We start from the raw sequence: 16,624 nt of genomic DNA, 5'->3' as shown, positions 1-16,624 counted from the left end.
TGTTCATGGCATCATTGATGACATGACAACACAGAAAACATCATTGCTTACGTCATACAACACATCACAAATGCATCACTCAGAAATAAGGCTTCACATAAGACAACAGCTGAAGAGGAAAGGCGGCAGTTTTACTGAAAACAAAGCCGATGTCCTCGTGAACAGTGTGGTCTCTGTGTTGCACACATATGTAGGCAGCCAAACAGCTGCATAAGAATGACACCGGATTCATTATGACATACTCATCTGAATGACAAACAGAAATCACAAAGATGTTCTTTAAGGATTTTACCTGAACGATGCTGAATCCAGACCGCAGAATGAGATCTTCAATTTCTTCTGCTTTATGAATGGCATCTGGTTTAATGAGAGCCAGAGTTCTTTCGACATAAATCTGCGGTTCTGACATGCATTTTTCCATGTTTGCGGGATGCATTACGGCCTGTGATATTGAGGATGACAAGAAAACATTTACTTTCTAATCTAGACATTACAAATGATATCGCTGCTTCAGAAATCCACGCTATCGGGTTTCAAAGCTGCCTTGTATTTTTTCATAACACAGAAAACACTTTTAGCAGCATCTAGGAGTCCAGCTAGCGTTTTTCTAGAGGCCCAACAGAGAAGGGTTACTAATTTCCCCAAAATCATACTGGTGTTGCAATGAAAGGCTTTACATACAGATTTAAAACAGGTGCCTACAAAATCAGTCCTTCCTTGAGCTCCCTCATTAGTTCTGGCTAACGACAGCTTTGATGTTTGACACACTTCATGTTAATACCATGTACAAACACACACAGAGTGGAGCTGTGGGCCAGCATCATTAAGCCATGGGTCACCCGGTGCCAGGCCCCTTCAACCACTGCTTCAGGCCAGTGCTATCCTCATTTAGATAAAAAATGAGCGCACTACGCAGTTCTACATTCTGCAGTGGTGACTGACATAGTAGTCAATGTCTGGCATAGCAGCGATCTCTGATAAATTAGGACATATATTCCTTGGTTGGAAGGGGCACACATCCGCCTTCTTCGCTCACACATTGGCACGATCAAGGAAAGTACAAAAGAAGCAGACACAAATGCAACTGACTTCACTATGTTCTACTCCACTGAACTTACCAGTGGTGTTAAACTACCTGAATACTTACTCTAAACATTCGAGTTCCCTTGGCTGTTCTCTTTCATTGATGATCTCTGATTAGTGTACGTAAACAAGCTTTGTTAAAGGCAGACACTCACAAAAAGCAGCAGTTATTCTCCTAATATGTGTTTTAGTAAGCTTGGTATGAAAACATAGACATTTTGGGATGCCATTGGTTCGTATTTATTTCTTAAAATTAAGCTGTTGCACATATACTTTAAAAAATATTTAAGAATGTATAGATATTTGCAGAACAATAACGTTGTTTACGGTACCCACACTGACCCCAGATTGAGCGGGGATAGCTCTAGATATTGAGTGTCTTATGAGGCTGTCGTATCCTCAAGCCCCTAGAGATCACAGGACGCGGTGGCTGATTATAAGGTACCTTTATTATGTCTTATGGCATAGCATACATCTACGTCTGGCCCCTTGCCCTGCTGGTCATCTTGTTTCCCGCCCTGCTCTCCTGACCGGAAGTGGTGTCCGGTGTCCCATGCCCTTTGCCCCAGACCCAGGATCCTATTTCCCACTGTCTGGGCACGACATCTCCCCCCTTGTTGCAAAACAATATTTGCCAGGACACTGTCTGTGGTGAGAGAGAGAGAGATAAAGAGAGAGAGAGAGAGAGAGAGAGAGAGAGAGAGAGAGAGAGAGAGAGAGAGAGAGAGATAAAGAGAGAGAGAGAGAGATAAAGAGAGAGAGAGAGATAAAGAGATAAAGAGAGAGAGAGAGAGAGATGAAGAGAGAGAGAGAGAGATAAAGAGAGAGAGATAAAGAGAGAGAGAGAGAGAGAGATAAAGAGAGAGAGAGAGAAAGAGAAAGAGAGAGAGAGAGAGAGAGAGAGATAAAGAGAGAGAGAGAGAGAGAAAGAGAAAGAGAAAGAGAGAGAGAGAGAGAGAGAGAGAGAGAGAGAATGAGAGAGAGAGAGAGAGAGAGAGAGAGAGAGAGAGAGATAAAGAGAGAGAGAGAGAGAGAAAGAGAAAGAGAAAGAGAGAGAGAGAGAGAGAGAGAGAGAGAGAGAGAGAGAGAGAGAGAGAGAGAGAGAGAGAGAGAGAGAGAGAGAGATCTTCCTCCTCATAGGCCTCCGTCACTTTACATCTCTTCAATCAGTCTCTGTGGTTTCTTGCACTCCCTTCTCGGCCGTGTTTCTTGGTTGTCCACTTGTGCTTCTTCCTCCTGTTTAACTTCCTCTAGCACTGGTGCCTGCTTTTCTTCTTCCTTTGTCTTCAGTTCTTTGAAATGCGAACGGTTTCTTGTGATGTGATATCGCCCTGCTGATGCTGTTATCATTGGTCCCCTCACTTCCGTCACCGTTAGAGGATCCTGTGAGAACGCGCTGTCTGACTTCCGCAGTTGTCTTTGCCGCACTACCACGGTATCTCCTTCTTTTATTTTTGTTTTAGTGGTGTGCCTCCTCCGATTGGCGTACGCCTTCATTTTTGCCTTTGCTTCCTCGTCTCTGACAGCTATGTTGCTTCGCTCCATGCTGGTCATCGCTTCCACTTGCAGTAGTCTGGTCCTGCTCGAGCGTCCCAGCACTAGTTCTGCGGGGCACCATCCTGTGGAGCTGTGAGGAGTGTTCCGGTAATCCCGGACATAGGGCTTGCCCTATCGATATTTGCGTTATCTTGGCTCGCTGTATCGCTTTTGTGATCGTTCCCATAAATCGTTCGGCCATCCCATTTGCTTGTGGCCACAGAGGTGTTATCTTCCGATGGTGGCTCCCTAGGTATTCCATGATTCTTCTGAATTCTTCACCTGAGAACGGCTGGCCGTTGTCAGTCTTTAATGTCTGCGGTGATCCCCATGCTGCAAAGACATCGTCCATGACTGGTAACGTTGCATTTGCCGAGGATGACGCTACCTGCCTTACAATTGGAAACCTGGAGAACTCGTCTATTAACACCAACAGGTAAGTTCCCGTCTCCAGGGGCCCATAGAAGTCAGCTGCCAGTTCTGTCTACCCTGCCTTCGGCAGTTCAGACATCTGAAGTGGCTCAGGCTTGGATGGTGGCCCCGTCACTTGGCAGATGTGGCAGTGCATGACAGTTGTTTCAACCATGCTATCAAGTCCCGGGAACCACACTTTTTCTCGTAGCATTTTCTTGGTTGCTACCATTCCTCGGTGTGACTCATGTGCTAGCTCCACCGTCTGCCTTGGCAGCGTTCTGGGCATCACTATTCTAGTGCCTCTAATCATTATTCCATTTTCGCTTTCTGAGAGCTCTACATGGATCTTTTTGAATGCCAGAAGTTCCTCTTTTATCACTCCTTCTTCCAGGATGCTGTTGTTATTGACATGCCTCCACCTTTGTTGTCTTTTCACCTTCTGTATTGCTTGCATGGTAGGGTCTTGTTTCGTTTCCCGTTCCAGTTCTTCCATCGTTATTGATGCCGGTGTGTTGTGTTTCAGTACGAAATTTAGGTCTTCCTCCGCCATTGTGGTTGTCTCCGATGCATGTGGCAGGGGGTGTCTTGAGATGTAGTCAGCCGGGTTGTGTTCCTTTCCTGGTTTGTGTATTGTTTTGAAATTGTAGTCCATTAACCGTATCCCCCACCTCTCTATCCGGGGCGGTATTTTTGCATTAGGATTTCCATAAATTGTTATCAGTGCTTGGTGATCCGTTATTATTGTGAAACGTTTCCCATAGATGAACATGTGATAGTGTTCACATGCCCACACTACCGCCAGACTCTCTTTCTCTGGTTGGGAATACGCTCTTTCGACATCTGATAGGCTCTTGCTTCCATAGGCTACTACGCATCTTGGTGAGTCTTTGCCTGGTCTGTGGTGTGCCAGTATTGCCCCTAAACCCACTGGGCTGGCATCTACTGTCAATTCAGTGCATAGCAGCGGATCAAAATACGCCAGGTGATCTACTGCCGTCACAGCATGTCTTATCTCTTCAAAAGCTCTGCTGCAGTCCTCGATTCACGTGAAACTCTGGCCTTGTTTTGTCAGTTCTCTCAGGGGTGCACTCACTGTGGCGAAGTCTTTGATGTATCGTGCGCAGTAGCTGGCAAGGCCGAGAAATGACCTCACCTCTGCAATGTCACCTGGCTGCTTCGCTCTCTCCAGCGTGTCCATTTTGCTGCGATCTGGCCGCATTCCATTCTTGGAGACGATGTGGCCAAAGAATACTAGTTTGTCTCGCCCCAGTTCACACTTGTTCTCATTCAGGGTCAACCCCGCCTGTTCCAGTTGGGAACACACCTCTCGCAACGCCTTGTCGTACTCCTCATCTGACGCCAAACACCAGAATATCATCACTGTAGTTTAGGCTATTCTTCACCGGCCTTATTACTTGCCGTATTGTTTCCTGAAATTTCTCAGCAGCGGACGCTATTCCGAAACTCAACCGTTTATATCGGAACAGACCTAGGTGCGTGGAAAATGTTGTTATGTATCTGGACTGAGGGTCGAGCTCTAGCTGGTGATATCCCTTGCACAAATCTAGTTTGGAGAAGCGTCTTGTGCCTGTTAGGCTGCTGATCATATCATCAAGGTGAGGTCCAGGGTGTCTCTCACGTTCGATCGCAGTGTTCGGAATTCTCATGTCGACACAGATTCGTATTTTGGATGTGTCTTTCTTCTGTACCGTCACTATTGGTAACACCCAGGGCGTCGGTCCTCCTGCTGCTTCTATGATATCTTGCTTGAGCAGCACTTCAAGGTCTTCTTCTACTTGCGGTTGCAGGTGTATTGGCACTCGCCGGTGGTGCTGAGCTATCGGCTTCACTGCTTCATTGATGTGCAGCGTTATTTGGCGCCCCTTTAGCTTCCCTAGTCCTTGCAGTAAATTGGGGTATTCTTCAAGATGCTTTTCTTCTATGACATATTGTATCATTTCGAGGAGGCCCATTACCTGGGCCGTGACTTTGCTCAGTAAGCACGGTGCTGGAATGTCACCCTTCAGCATGTGAATCTCTTCCTTTATCGTTTGGACTTTGTATGTTAGGTTCTCTGTGAATTTTCCCATGTTTGTCACTGGTTTTCCTGACCCCCATGTGAATACTTCAACTTTGGACGGCTTCAGCGTTGGTTTCACCTCCATCTTCTCTTATTACGACACGCACATGATGTTACATGTTGCTTTGTGTGGTCCTACGCCTATGGTCACAGACTCCATCTTCTTTATCGTGTTCTTGTCCACAAGGCGGATGCTTTCTTGCTTTCCGCCTTCATCAGAGGACACAGCAGTAGCGTCCGACATGAAGTAGAGTCGTTCTACTTTTTTTTCTTCCCATTCTTCTCCTGACTCTATCGAGGAGCTTCTATTCGCTGTTTCGACATGTCTGACGTGTCTGCTCGTCATCATTCGCGGTCTTCCCGCTCTTCCTCTTTCATTTCTAAATTGCAGTCCCTAGCATACGCTGGCAAAGTGGTTGTTTCTGTTGCATTTCCTGCATGTTTGGCCAAATGCCGGGCACCTGCCTCTGTGTGAAAACTCAAGTCCACATCTGTAGCAGGTCGATTCTGGTTGCTTCCTTGTCACCTGTTCATTTTGCCCTTTTTTCCAGCTGCTGGTGCGGCTGCTGTCCGTCATGCGGTGGGCTTGTTCAACTCGCCGTTCTTTTCCTCGCTCCAACTCCTTTGCCTGCGCTTTCGCCCTTGTCTCGGCTCGTGCTAGTGAAAGGATCTTTTCCAGTGATGTTGGTTCCTTCAGGATACAAGATTAAAACACCTATCCATAATGGTATGATAATGCAGGCTATCAAATACTGCATACTTATAGGAGGGGCTGAGATCCAGAGCAATATGAGTATGTCTGTGATAATGCACTCACCAGTTCTGGATGTTGGTGTAGGGCATTGATAGATGCTTCAGCACACAACATATGAACTCCATATATGCAGAGCACGCAGAGGGTCCCACTCCATCCTTGGACCCAACTACATACACAAAATACAACACACTTCTGAAATACCAGAGTATCCTCAGCTCAACTGAAACAAGTCGTGTCCTTAGTAGTAAAAGTGCCAAGGACAAAGGCACTTCCAATCATTCACATTTACCCAACAACTCACTTGACCCCATATTCACGGTTTCTCTCTCTCACACACACACACTCTTTCTCTCTCTCTCTCTCCCATCAATTAACTAGTTTGTTACCTAATAAAAAGCCAGAACTAGTGGGGGGTTTGCCTACAGTTTAAGAACAATGATCATGTTCCTGTCTAATGAATACATAGTGACAATTAATTTAGACATTATTGGGAGGGTTAGTAGAAACTAGAACGAATTTTTAAGCACGGGATTTACGATTTCCTCGCCGTATAAATACAATAAATATTGCATTGCCTCTATGCATTGGTTATTAATATAGCCTTAAGAAGTACGAATGGGAGGAGGTGTATGTATGAATATGCTTCTAGAGAGCACATAGCCAACTGAGTGTCAACTGAGGGATTCCAGGGGAACTGCTATGATAACATTCAAGCCAGAAGATACTCAGGACGCACTAGAGTGCCTGATTCATTCATGGCCGTTCGATTAGATTACAGATGCAGAACTAGGACAGACTTGCAGATGTCTGCTATAGAACGTAAGAGTAGGATTGATCGGAGTATCATTTATACGGAAACTGCAAAGGTATAGGCCATCTAGTGGTAAAGGAAGCTGACCGCATTGTGGAAAGAGTAGCGGCAGCTCCTCGATCTCAATCAGTGCTTGTCTTGGTCTTGGGTTCTGACAAGATGGGCTGAAAACATCTAGGGGGCCATCCATTGAGGCAACAACTGTGGACCTTCAGTCACGGGGGCCAGAGATTGTCTTCTTCTTTTCTTTTTTTTAAAAAACTTTTTTTATTTGAGCAATATAACAAATAGCATAGCTTTGCAACCAAGCAATAACATATTATTGAATGTTTTAGGCAGGTAGAATATTCTCAGCATACTGTTACAACACAGATTCATCACTCAAGCGCCCCCCCTCACTGTGTAATGGACCAAGTAGTCTTTCTTTGCTGGGTTGTAGTTCCACAGTCAGTCACCTAGTCTCTGACCTTTGGTGTTTCACCCACACCCCATTTTTGTGCAATGTTTTGTTTCGATAAGGCCCATCCTAGTGAAACCCACGCTTCTCATAGCAATACTATGTTTAGAGGAGTTCTGACGGCTGTTGGGCCCGGTGCCACTGCACCTGCTGAACCATTCAAATCATGCCCCTAGTGCCTGCAAGCTAAATGCATTTGTGACTGCCTGTTTAGTGGTAAAATATAGCAATATTTTGTGTTTAGAGGAGTTACAACAACTTTTGGCTTGGTGCGTCTGCAACTGATGCACCATTCAAATCATGAGCCTACTGCCTGTAAGGTAACTGGACTTGTGACAGCCTGTTTAGTAGTAAAATATTGCAATATTTGGTGTAAAGAGGGGTTCCTAGAGCTTTGGGCCCCGGTTTCACTGCATCTGCTGCACCACTGAAATCATGACCCTGGTGCCTGCAAGGTAACTGCACCTGTGACTGCTTATTTAGTAGTTAAATATAGCAATATTTGGTGTTTAGTGGGGTCCCTAGAACTTTTGGCCCCGTACCACTGCATGTGCTGTACCATTCAAATCAAGCCTCTTCTCTGCAAGATCACTGCAATTATGACTGCCTGTACAGTAGTAAAATATAGCAATATTAGGTGTTAAGAGGAGTTCTGACAACTTTTCGGCCCCGTGACACTGCACTTGTGACATCCTGTTTAGTAGTGAAATATAGCAATATTTGGTGTTTAGTTGAGTTATGACAACGTTTGGCCTGGTGCCACTGCACTTGCTGCACTATTTAAATCAAGCCCATTTCTACTGCAAGGTAACTGCAATTGTGACTGCCTGTTGTAGTAAAATTTAGCAATATTTATTTGAAAACTTTATCGGTCGGGTGGTACTCCATCTGTTGCACCAGTCAAATCATGCCCTAGTGCCTGAAAGATAACTTCACTTGCCACTGCCTATTGAGGTGCCTGGCACTATTGTTCCCGGTGCCATTGCACCTGCTTCACTATTGAAATTATGACCCTAGCGCTTCCTTCACTTGTGACTACCTTTTAAGCAGCACGGACTGTGCAGGTAAGAGCGGTGGGACCATGTGGGGATTTCGTCAGACGATGGCGACGAGGGAAAATTGAATAAATAATTTGTTTTCCCTCATCGTCTGTCGAAATACCATCCCCCCCAATCCCGGCCCCCCCCCCCCCCCCCACCCAGCTCCACCGGTCTTACCTGCATGGGCCACGGCTGTTGTTAAGTTGTAAAATATAGCAATAATAGGCGTTTAGAGGCGTTCTGGCAACTTGTGGGCCCAGTGCCACTGCACCTGTGGCACCCTTCAAACCATGAACCTGTTGCCTGCAAGGTACCTCTCACTTGTGATTGCCTTTTTAGTAGTACAATATAGCAATATTAGGTGTGTAGTGGAGTGCCTAGAGCTTTTGGTCCTGATGTATTTGCACCTGCTGCACCATTGAAAACATGACCCTGTTGTCTGCGAGGTAAATGCACTTGTGACTGCCTGTTTAGTTTTACATTTTAGCAATAATCTGGGTTTAGAGGGGTCCCTAGAGCTTTTGGCTCTGGTGCCAATGCACCTACTGCACCATTCAAATCAAGTCTCTTTTAACTGTAAGGGAACTGCAATTGTGACTGCCTGTTTAGTAGTCAAATATAGCAATATTACGTGTTTAGAGGAGTTCAGACAACTTTTGGGCCCGGTACTACTGCACCTGCTGCACCATTGAAATCATGACCCTGTTGTTTGAAGGTAACTGCACTTGTGGCAGCCAGTTAAGTAGTAAAATATATCATAGCTCTTGTATATTAACTTTATTTTCAATGTGCAATGTTTATTACAACATTTAGAATTTGATCCTAATGACCTAATAGATAAATAAAAAAAAAAATCTGATAATGCCTACAAAGTGCAAAGAAACGTACTGAGGCAAGAATAGGAAACACCACAAACATTCTAAGGCTAAAGCATCTGCTTTATGCATACTATACACTTACTATTCTTTTTGCTGCTCCTCCTATCTCCCTCCCCTCTCTTCGACCTTTCCAACCTGTATTGTTCTCTGTTTTTATTTCCATTAAAATCCCAATCTCCCTTTCCTTTGTTTAACTACCTCAAAACTACTTTTCCTGCCTCTCTTTTATGTCTGTCTGTCATATCTGACAATTATTAGTTCTACCTCAATGATTTAAACATTAATACTCCTCTGTCGTTGTGTACCTTTCCTCTCTCTCTTTCACCCCACCTTTTTGCCCACCTTCGTCCACTTCCGCTCCACCCGCTTTTCCCCACCTACCCTTCTCTTGGTTATTTTACAAACTAATAAATCTCACTTTCATCTTCCCTTTCTAACTCAACATCCATATTTAACACTCCTTTCCTACTTGGTGGTATACACCACTGTCCTCCTTTAATTATATATGTTTGTACAGCCCTGAGGAAGCCCCAGGCCAGATGGCCATGTAGTGGGTGAAACATGTGTTGGCTGTCTTTCTTCCACTCACTCTTATGGATAGTGTCAATACTATTATAAACACCTTACAAAAAAACCAGCGCGTGATTGGAATTTTTTCCAGAAAAAACAGATGAAACAAACCATGCCCAGACAAACCTGTTGAACCTTGCTTACTTTAGGGGGTTAGTGGTTTTCCCCCAGTCAAGGGCAAGAACCAAAAAAGAGAATCTACGCTCATTTACCTGTCAGTAAGGGATTGGGACCTCTTCACCCCTCATCTCAACAAACTATTCTTTACAAGCATCGCCTAACATACGGCCAGAATCAAGGCAGCAGAGAAGAAGTGAAGCTGACAGTCCTACAGTTATAGGGGCAGCCAACATCCCCGTCACTAACAAAATCACTGGCTGTAGTCTTGTATCATGGAACATAGCAGGTTTACGAGCCAAGTTTAGTAATCCCCTGTGGTTAGAATACAACTTAAACTTTGTTGAAATCGAATCTAAGCTTGAGTCCCCCCATTATCAAGTAATAAAGTTGTATTTAACTGCTTCTCATTCTATGACTCTGGGTAATTTCTATAATAATATTCCACCTGACAGCGTCTCTAGGGTGGTTGATTCATTGTATAAAGAAAATGCTCATTATGTGTGGGGATTTTAATTGCGCCCTGTGCCCCTACGAGGATGACAGGATATGTGGTTTTAACGCAGAAGAAGGCACACATGGTACTCATTTTTGTCATTCTAGTGCAGGAGAACTTTTTTATGAACTGGTGTTCAGCCTAGACCTAGGTTTTGCCAACGAACAATGCACTAGACCTATGCGGATGCCGCAGACTTTTAATGGCATAGGCCTTAGCTCAACAATAGATTATATTTTGGTGTCGAACATGTGCACCTCTAGAGTACTCACCTTTTTAGTAGACACAAATTTAGTGAGTGATCATTACCCTTTATGTATTACGGTCAAACTCCCCGTGAGTAGTCAGAGAACTGACAAACAGGTGGTTGATGAGGCCTTAGCTAACTTAAAACTTGACAAAGTTAATGAGTACACCCTTCGATGGAACATGATGGACCCTGAGATGGTCAATAAATTACCAATCACAAGGTGCAGATCTGCCTTTGTCACCTGCCTGAATGAACAAGCCTCTCCTGAGAGCATTCTATCCTCTTTCCAAGACGTAGCAGTCAGGGTTAGGGATGTAATGTTCAAACAAGGTGGTAAAAAGCAAGTCCCCCAGAGGTGGTTTTACTCAACGTGCACTCGTGCACATTCTCACCTGAAACAGGAGCTCCACAACATACCAAGGAATATCATTAAAATCAGAGAAGCCAGAAGGAATTATAAGTCAGCGCTTTTAGAGAGGAAGAAGGCCCTCAGGAAAGAAGCCTGGGAGCTGCTTACCTCGGCCGTACAAATGAAAGATAGCGCTGCTTTCTGGAAGGCTGTCAAAACACCTTTCCTGACCCCGGCGGGGGGCCCTACCGTTGAAGTAGCGATCACAGAGGGTCAATGGAGCGAACAGTTTCTTAAAACATATAACGTCCCTGTTCCACTAACAATCATGATACTGATAGCATAGGCTCCTCTTGTCAGCCATTGGACCTATGCTTTAGTATTAGCTAAGTAAGTAGGGCACTCTCGTTAAGCACAGGTGGGAAAGCTTCTGGTCCCGATGGGATACCCGTGGACTTGTACAAGTCGAACATTACCTTATGGGTCCATATCATTACACAAATAATCAACGCTAGCTGCAAGGCTGCTTTCCCATCAACCTGGGTGGAATCCACCATTGTCCCCATATTTAAGAAGGGAGACCATCAGGATCCGACCTGCTACAGACCTATTTCCCTATTGGACTCCATGGCCAAGGTTGCAGAACGTATCGTTTTGGAACGCCTCCAGCTCTGGGCAGAGGAAAACCTAATCCTATCTGACATCCAATATGGTTTCCGTGAAGGACTAGGGACTGTCGAGTCTAAACCTAGCGATCCTCATAGGAAAGTATGTCAGGGCCAAAAAGGGAAACTTGTACCTAGTTTTTGTTGATCTCACGGCGGCCTTTGACTGTGTGAGGCACTCAGAGCTTTGGGAAATTCTGGAATCACTTGGGGTCGACAATAATATTATCCATTTTATCCGCCGCCTTTACAACGGAGCGAAATCACGTGTGCAATTTTGCCTAGGAGGTGAGTGTACTGCCTCTTTTCCCATTATAAGGGGGGTTAGGCACGGCTGTGTCCTTGCCCCCTTCCTTTTTAACCTTTATATCAATGGGTTAGGACAGGCCTGATGTCCAAGATTTCCGCCAAGTAGGTAATCGCCCCATCCCAGCATTACTCTACGCAGAAGATGCTGTAATCATGTCCCGTACCCAGATTGGCCTACAAAAGACCCTAAATATTTTTTTTTACTTCATGAAGGAGCTAGATCTTAGGATTAACATCTCTAAAACTTTTGTAATGAGATGTGGTCGTGGGACTAAGAAATGCAGGGATATTTTTTTGGAGGGAAAACCGATAGCCTCAACTAATAGCTTCGCTTACCTAGGCATTTCGTTTAGTCACAATGACACCTGGGCCCAAGCTGTTGTAGCAAAAAAGCTGGATTTAATTAGAACAACTGCTTTAGCCAGCTTTGTGAAAAAATTGGGACGTAAACCACCTTTGGAACTTTTAAAAATGTATCAAGCAAAATGTGTTGCAACTTTTATCTATGGGGCCGGGATCTGGGGTTTTATTAACACAAACTCAATACAATTAGTGGAGAATTATTTTATTAAATATATTTCGTCAGCATCCTCTAGTACTTTCACCTATGTCTGCCATGCCGAGTTGGGTCTTTCATACACATCAGACCTCATAAAAATGGAACCAATTCTTCTTTGGCAGAGGATTTGGTTAAGACTAAATTTAATAGGGACCTACTACAGGATAGTCTGAGGTTGGAGGGTGTGCTAAGGGTGAATACCGTACAAAGGAGTGTGGAATGGCAGTCCAGCATGGGGGGGGGGGGTGAACGAGGATGTCATCATTCATGTTCAACACCCCTGGAAGACCATGCAGCACCTCTTTGATTAAGTGTTGGAAGACGTCCGCTGCGCTGGAGATGACGAAGTTTAGGTGGGTGTATCTCTAGAGGCCTACATGGGTGGAGAACATGGTTATAGGAGGAGAGTCCGGATGCAGTGGTATTTGATGAAAGCCAGATCGAAAGTCCATCTTGGAGAACCACTGCGAACCTGTGAGTTCCCCAATTATATAATTGATGGTCAGGTGCCCCTAATACTTGATTGCAAGGTTGGGCACTCTCATATTGATGCAGATGCATACCGCTTCAGGCTGCTTGGGTTTTTTCATGACCATGATCAGGGAGACCCACGGGATCGGGCCAACTACGTTTTCGATGATCCCAGCTTTTTCAAGAAGCTTCAGTTCTTGCTCCACATTGGGGTGGAAGTGGAAGGCTATTCCCTTGTGTCGGCGTGCCACTTGGAGCAATGAACTCGTTGATGTGAAGGCTGATGGCTTTTCCTTCTAGGTAGCCAATGCCTTCAAAGAGGGGTTTGAATTCCCATACTAGTTTGTCAAGATCGTTGGTGTGTACGCTGAAGACAAAGTGTACTAACTTCAGATCCTGAGCAGTCTGGCAGCTTACAAGAAAGCCTTCTTCCTCTTGTGACATATAAACTTTGGCTTTCATTGAGGTGGTATTGTGTGCAACTGTTGCATGGAACACCACTTGAGTGGTAGTGGAGCTTTGCTGCCAAAGGCAAATACTTTGATTGTGGTTGAGGCAGTTTGGGGTAAATGTCAGCTACCAGGAGATTTATGGAGGCTCCTGTGTCAAGGAGAGCCTTGACTGGTTGGCCCTGAATTTAACAACAGCACAGGGTGATCGATTGGGATGTAGTGCGGTGCGGATCCACAGCCTAGACAACATGGACTACCTCATGCTCATCAGCTGTCTGCCAGCGTGGCAGATTGAGTGCAATAGCATTGAAATATTTCTTCGGCTGTGTTCCTGTGCATCTTCGAGCGGAGTGGCACACTGTTGAGAAGTCATTGAGCTTCCTGCAGGAATTCTCATGTGCTGTGCAGTCACCTGTGTGGGGGTATGTGCCTCCAAGCCATGTGTAGGATCAGCTTCACATTTTCAGTTTGGCTTGCGCGACTCTTAGTGGATCGCACTGGCTGCCTCCTCCTTGATGGATACTGACTGACACTGGTCCAGGTGGGCTGCTCGCACCTTGGAAAGTTTCTTAGATTGCCCCAGAGTCAAGATATCTCTCATGAACGTATAAGAATCCTGTAAAATGCACTCAGGGAGCTTCAGTGAAGCGCACCCCTGTATGAACTGCATTCTCACTTCGGCCCCTTCATCTTTCAGCGTACAGATGCTCGCTAGCTACTTCAGGTGGCTATTGAAAACATCTACAGATTTGTCTGGTTTCTGCTGTGCTTGTCGGAGGAGGAAACGTGCATAGTCAAAGTTAGCGTATGGTTCGAAGTGCGCAATGATGACATTCTTCAGGGTAGTGTATGTGCATGGGGTCCAGATTTGACTACTGACATGGAGATCTTATGGACATCAGTTCCACCCAAGTGAAGAAGAAGGGCTGCTTCAACTCATACGCAACTTCCGCAGCTTCAACATAGGTCTTAAGGCAATCTCCCAACGCTTTCCACCGGGCTTCTTGTGCTGGCAGGTCGAAGTGACAGCTAACAGCTCCACTGTCAGGACAGAAGACATGGGGGGTGGTAGCAGTGGCAACGGACTGGTCCAGGGTGTTCTCACACTTAGCTTACTTTCGCACACATTTTGCCCAGTGGGTTGGGGTTATGTAGGCAGTAAGGAGCGGTTGGTACTCCCACAGTGATGCAGGATAATGCTGACGGTGACTGCGGGTGCCTAGATTGCTGGCACCCACGGGGTGCTGCAAGGCAAGGGGTATTGCTGTAGGCATGCTCGCTAACTCTCCCTGAAGACATGGTAACTCAGATGTCAGTTGCCTGGGACACATCTGCCTTGCAGCTTGACAGTCTTCAGGTGGTGCCTGGGGTGCTTAGGGTTGATGTGATGGCCTCCTTGACAATATGCACAGTGGGCCGTTGGGGAGCTTGCTAAAAGTCACATGGGCAGCCATCCAGGTGAAATCCTGTGTACAAGAGCTCCTGCAGGAGCAGCAGGCAAAGCCAGCCATTCAGGTGAGCTGGTATCGTAGTAGTTATGTGCAGGGAGCAGGTGGGCAGGGCTCCACTGCGCGCAGGCAGGTTTACCACAGCAATTCTCTAAGACATGAGGTGGGGCTGCTGGGTCAGAGACAGAATCAGCAGCAACAATGAGGCCTCTTGCACCTTCTGCAGACTTCAGGGCTGGCTGCCAAGAGCATAGACAGGGCCTTTGGAGCAGGGACGTAGCTCCGACAAGCTGCTCATTCGTGACTGCGGTGGGCTGTCAGGGGACTTCAGAGGTAGAGGCTTAGCTGCAAGCTGGCATCAGGGCAGTGGGCAGACGAGGCAGGATGCTCCAGAAAAATAAACAAGCCAGCACAGGAGGCAGGCGGGGCACAGACATTCATGGGGGTTGGTGCAGCCTCCTCGTCACCAGTGTAGAATGAGTCTGGTGGTGCTGGTTCAAATAATACAGAGACACCAGTTACCAGTTTAACCTTTGGCTCCAAACCGACCAAGCCTGCCTTGCGTGTTCCATTTATATATGTCCTGACGTGAGACACCAGGACAAACTATCTGGCTTGACTCCTGAAGCAGAGGCAGTTTTTTCCATTAGGGCTCTGGGACTGTACTCCCTGAAATTCCTACACATTCCTGTACAACTACGAAATAGATTGATTTTTTAGAGATGCAACCTTATCTCTAAACAAATCAATATATTTAAGTTTGCGCTGTCTGTCTCAGGCTGGCTGCCCCGCCTCGCTCTGAAGTAGAAGATGGAAGTCAGGCAGTAAATCAACGTTCTGAACTGTGACTCAGGACGTAGGGCTTACTGTTCTAAAGCCCTTAATTGCTATTGGATTCTATGACAGTATCAACTATAGGCCAGTGACGCTTTCAGTGCCATGGTTTCAGGCATTGGAGTCTCTGTCCATGCGTAAGAGCACCTGTCCATCATTCACAGGAATATATCCCACCCTTTCCCATTCGTCAAATGTAGGAGTGGATGCAAGCATGTGCACTTTGGTGCTGACTCAAACCCAAAGCAAGAGATATGTGCTTACAGTAGACAGTTATTTGAGGTATGGCATTAAAACTTGCTCTATCTTTATGCCCTTAACAACAGTAATGCAAAAACCATGGATTGATTACGAACAATCAGTGTTAAAAATGTTAAGGTAATGCATGTCATCAATTTAGTTCCTCTCTTAATTCACATTTTACTTAATCTTGCCTTCCTCGAGAGTTAGCTATTTACTTGGAGCCATGCTAGGTGTTCGTGAGGGGCTTTGATTGAGAGGTCTGACGTTGAAGCCAAAGCAATTGGCCTGTCAGTGGGTTGACCTCTGCAGAGCACACAGAACAAGTCATGTATTCCAGTTGCAATTGCAATTCTATGGGAATGTGTGTGAAGGGGGTGCGAAGAAGCAAAATATTTACAGGGCAAAAGATAATAAATTGCTTAAAGGTGAGTGACTGCAGTATATGTTTGAAAGTGGTGAAGGGAAAGAGATGCAGAGAAGTGCATTTGGGAAAGAGTGAAAAGAGAGTGCTGAAGAGGAAGAGGAAAAAGGTGGTTAAATATGTACAGATAAACAAGATTTGCAGAAAAAAGGGCTTACCCATCTATCATAAAGTGCACATAACTGAAGCCCAAAACTCCTTCCTCAGGCCTCAATACTAATGAAATTTCCGAATTGAAGGTCTATTATTTATAACAAACTCTTGTTGTTACTCATTTATCTTGCCTTCCTCAAGAGTTAGCTATTTAATCATGTTGTGTTTCTGTCCATACTTTGAGCTGTGCTAGGTGTTTGTGAGAGGCTTTGAACAATGGTCATGTATTGC

The 16,624-nt window shown here is 45.4% G+C and overlaps 1 protein-coding gene across 1 annotated transcript in view; it reads right to left on the bottom strand.

Moving 5' to 3' along the window:
- Positions 1–16,624, bottom strand: part of NME5 (NME/NM23 family member 5) — a 110,703-nt gene that overhangs the window by 87,440 nt on the left and 6,639 nt on the right. The window contains exon 2 of the mRNA XM_086928850.1: positions 293–442. Coding sequence (XP_086784976.1) covers positions 293–436 — 144 coding nt within the window. The 5' untranslated portion in view covers positions 437–442. The remainder of the gene's footprint in view (positions 1–292; positions 443–16,624) is intronic.

This window comes from Lissotriton vulgaris, chromosome 7 (genome assembly GCF_964263255.1).
Source record: "Lissotriton vulgaris chromosome 7, aLisVul1.2, whole genome shotgun sequence".
Classification (NCBI taxonomy): Eukaryota; Metazoa; Chordata; class Amphibia; order Caudata; family Salamandridae; genus Lissotriton; species Lissotriton vulgaris.
This window is presented reverse-complemented; position numbering and strand designations above follow the sequence as displayed.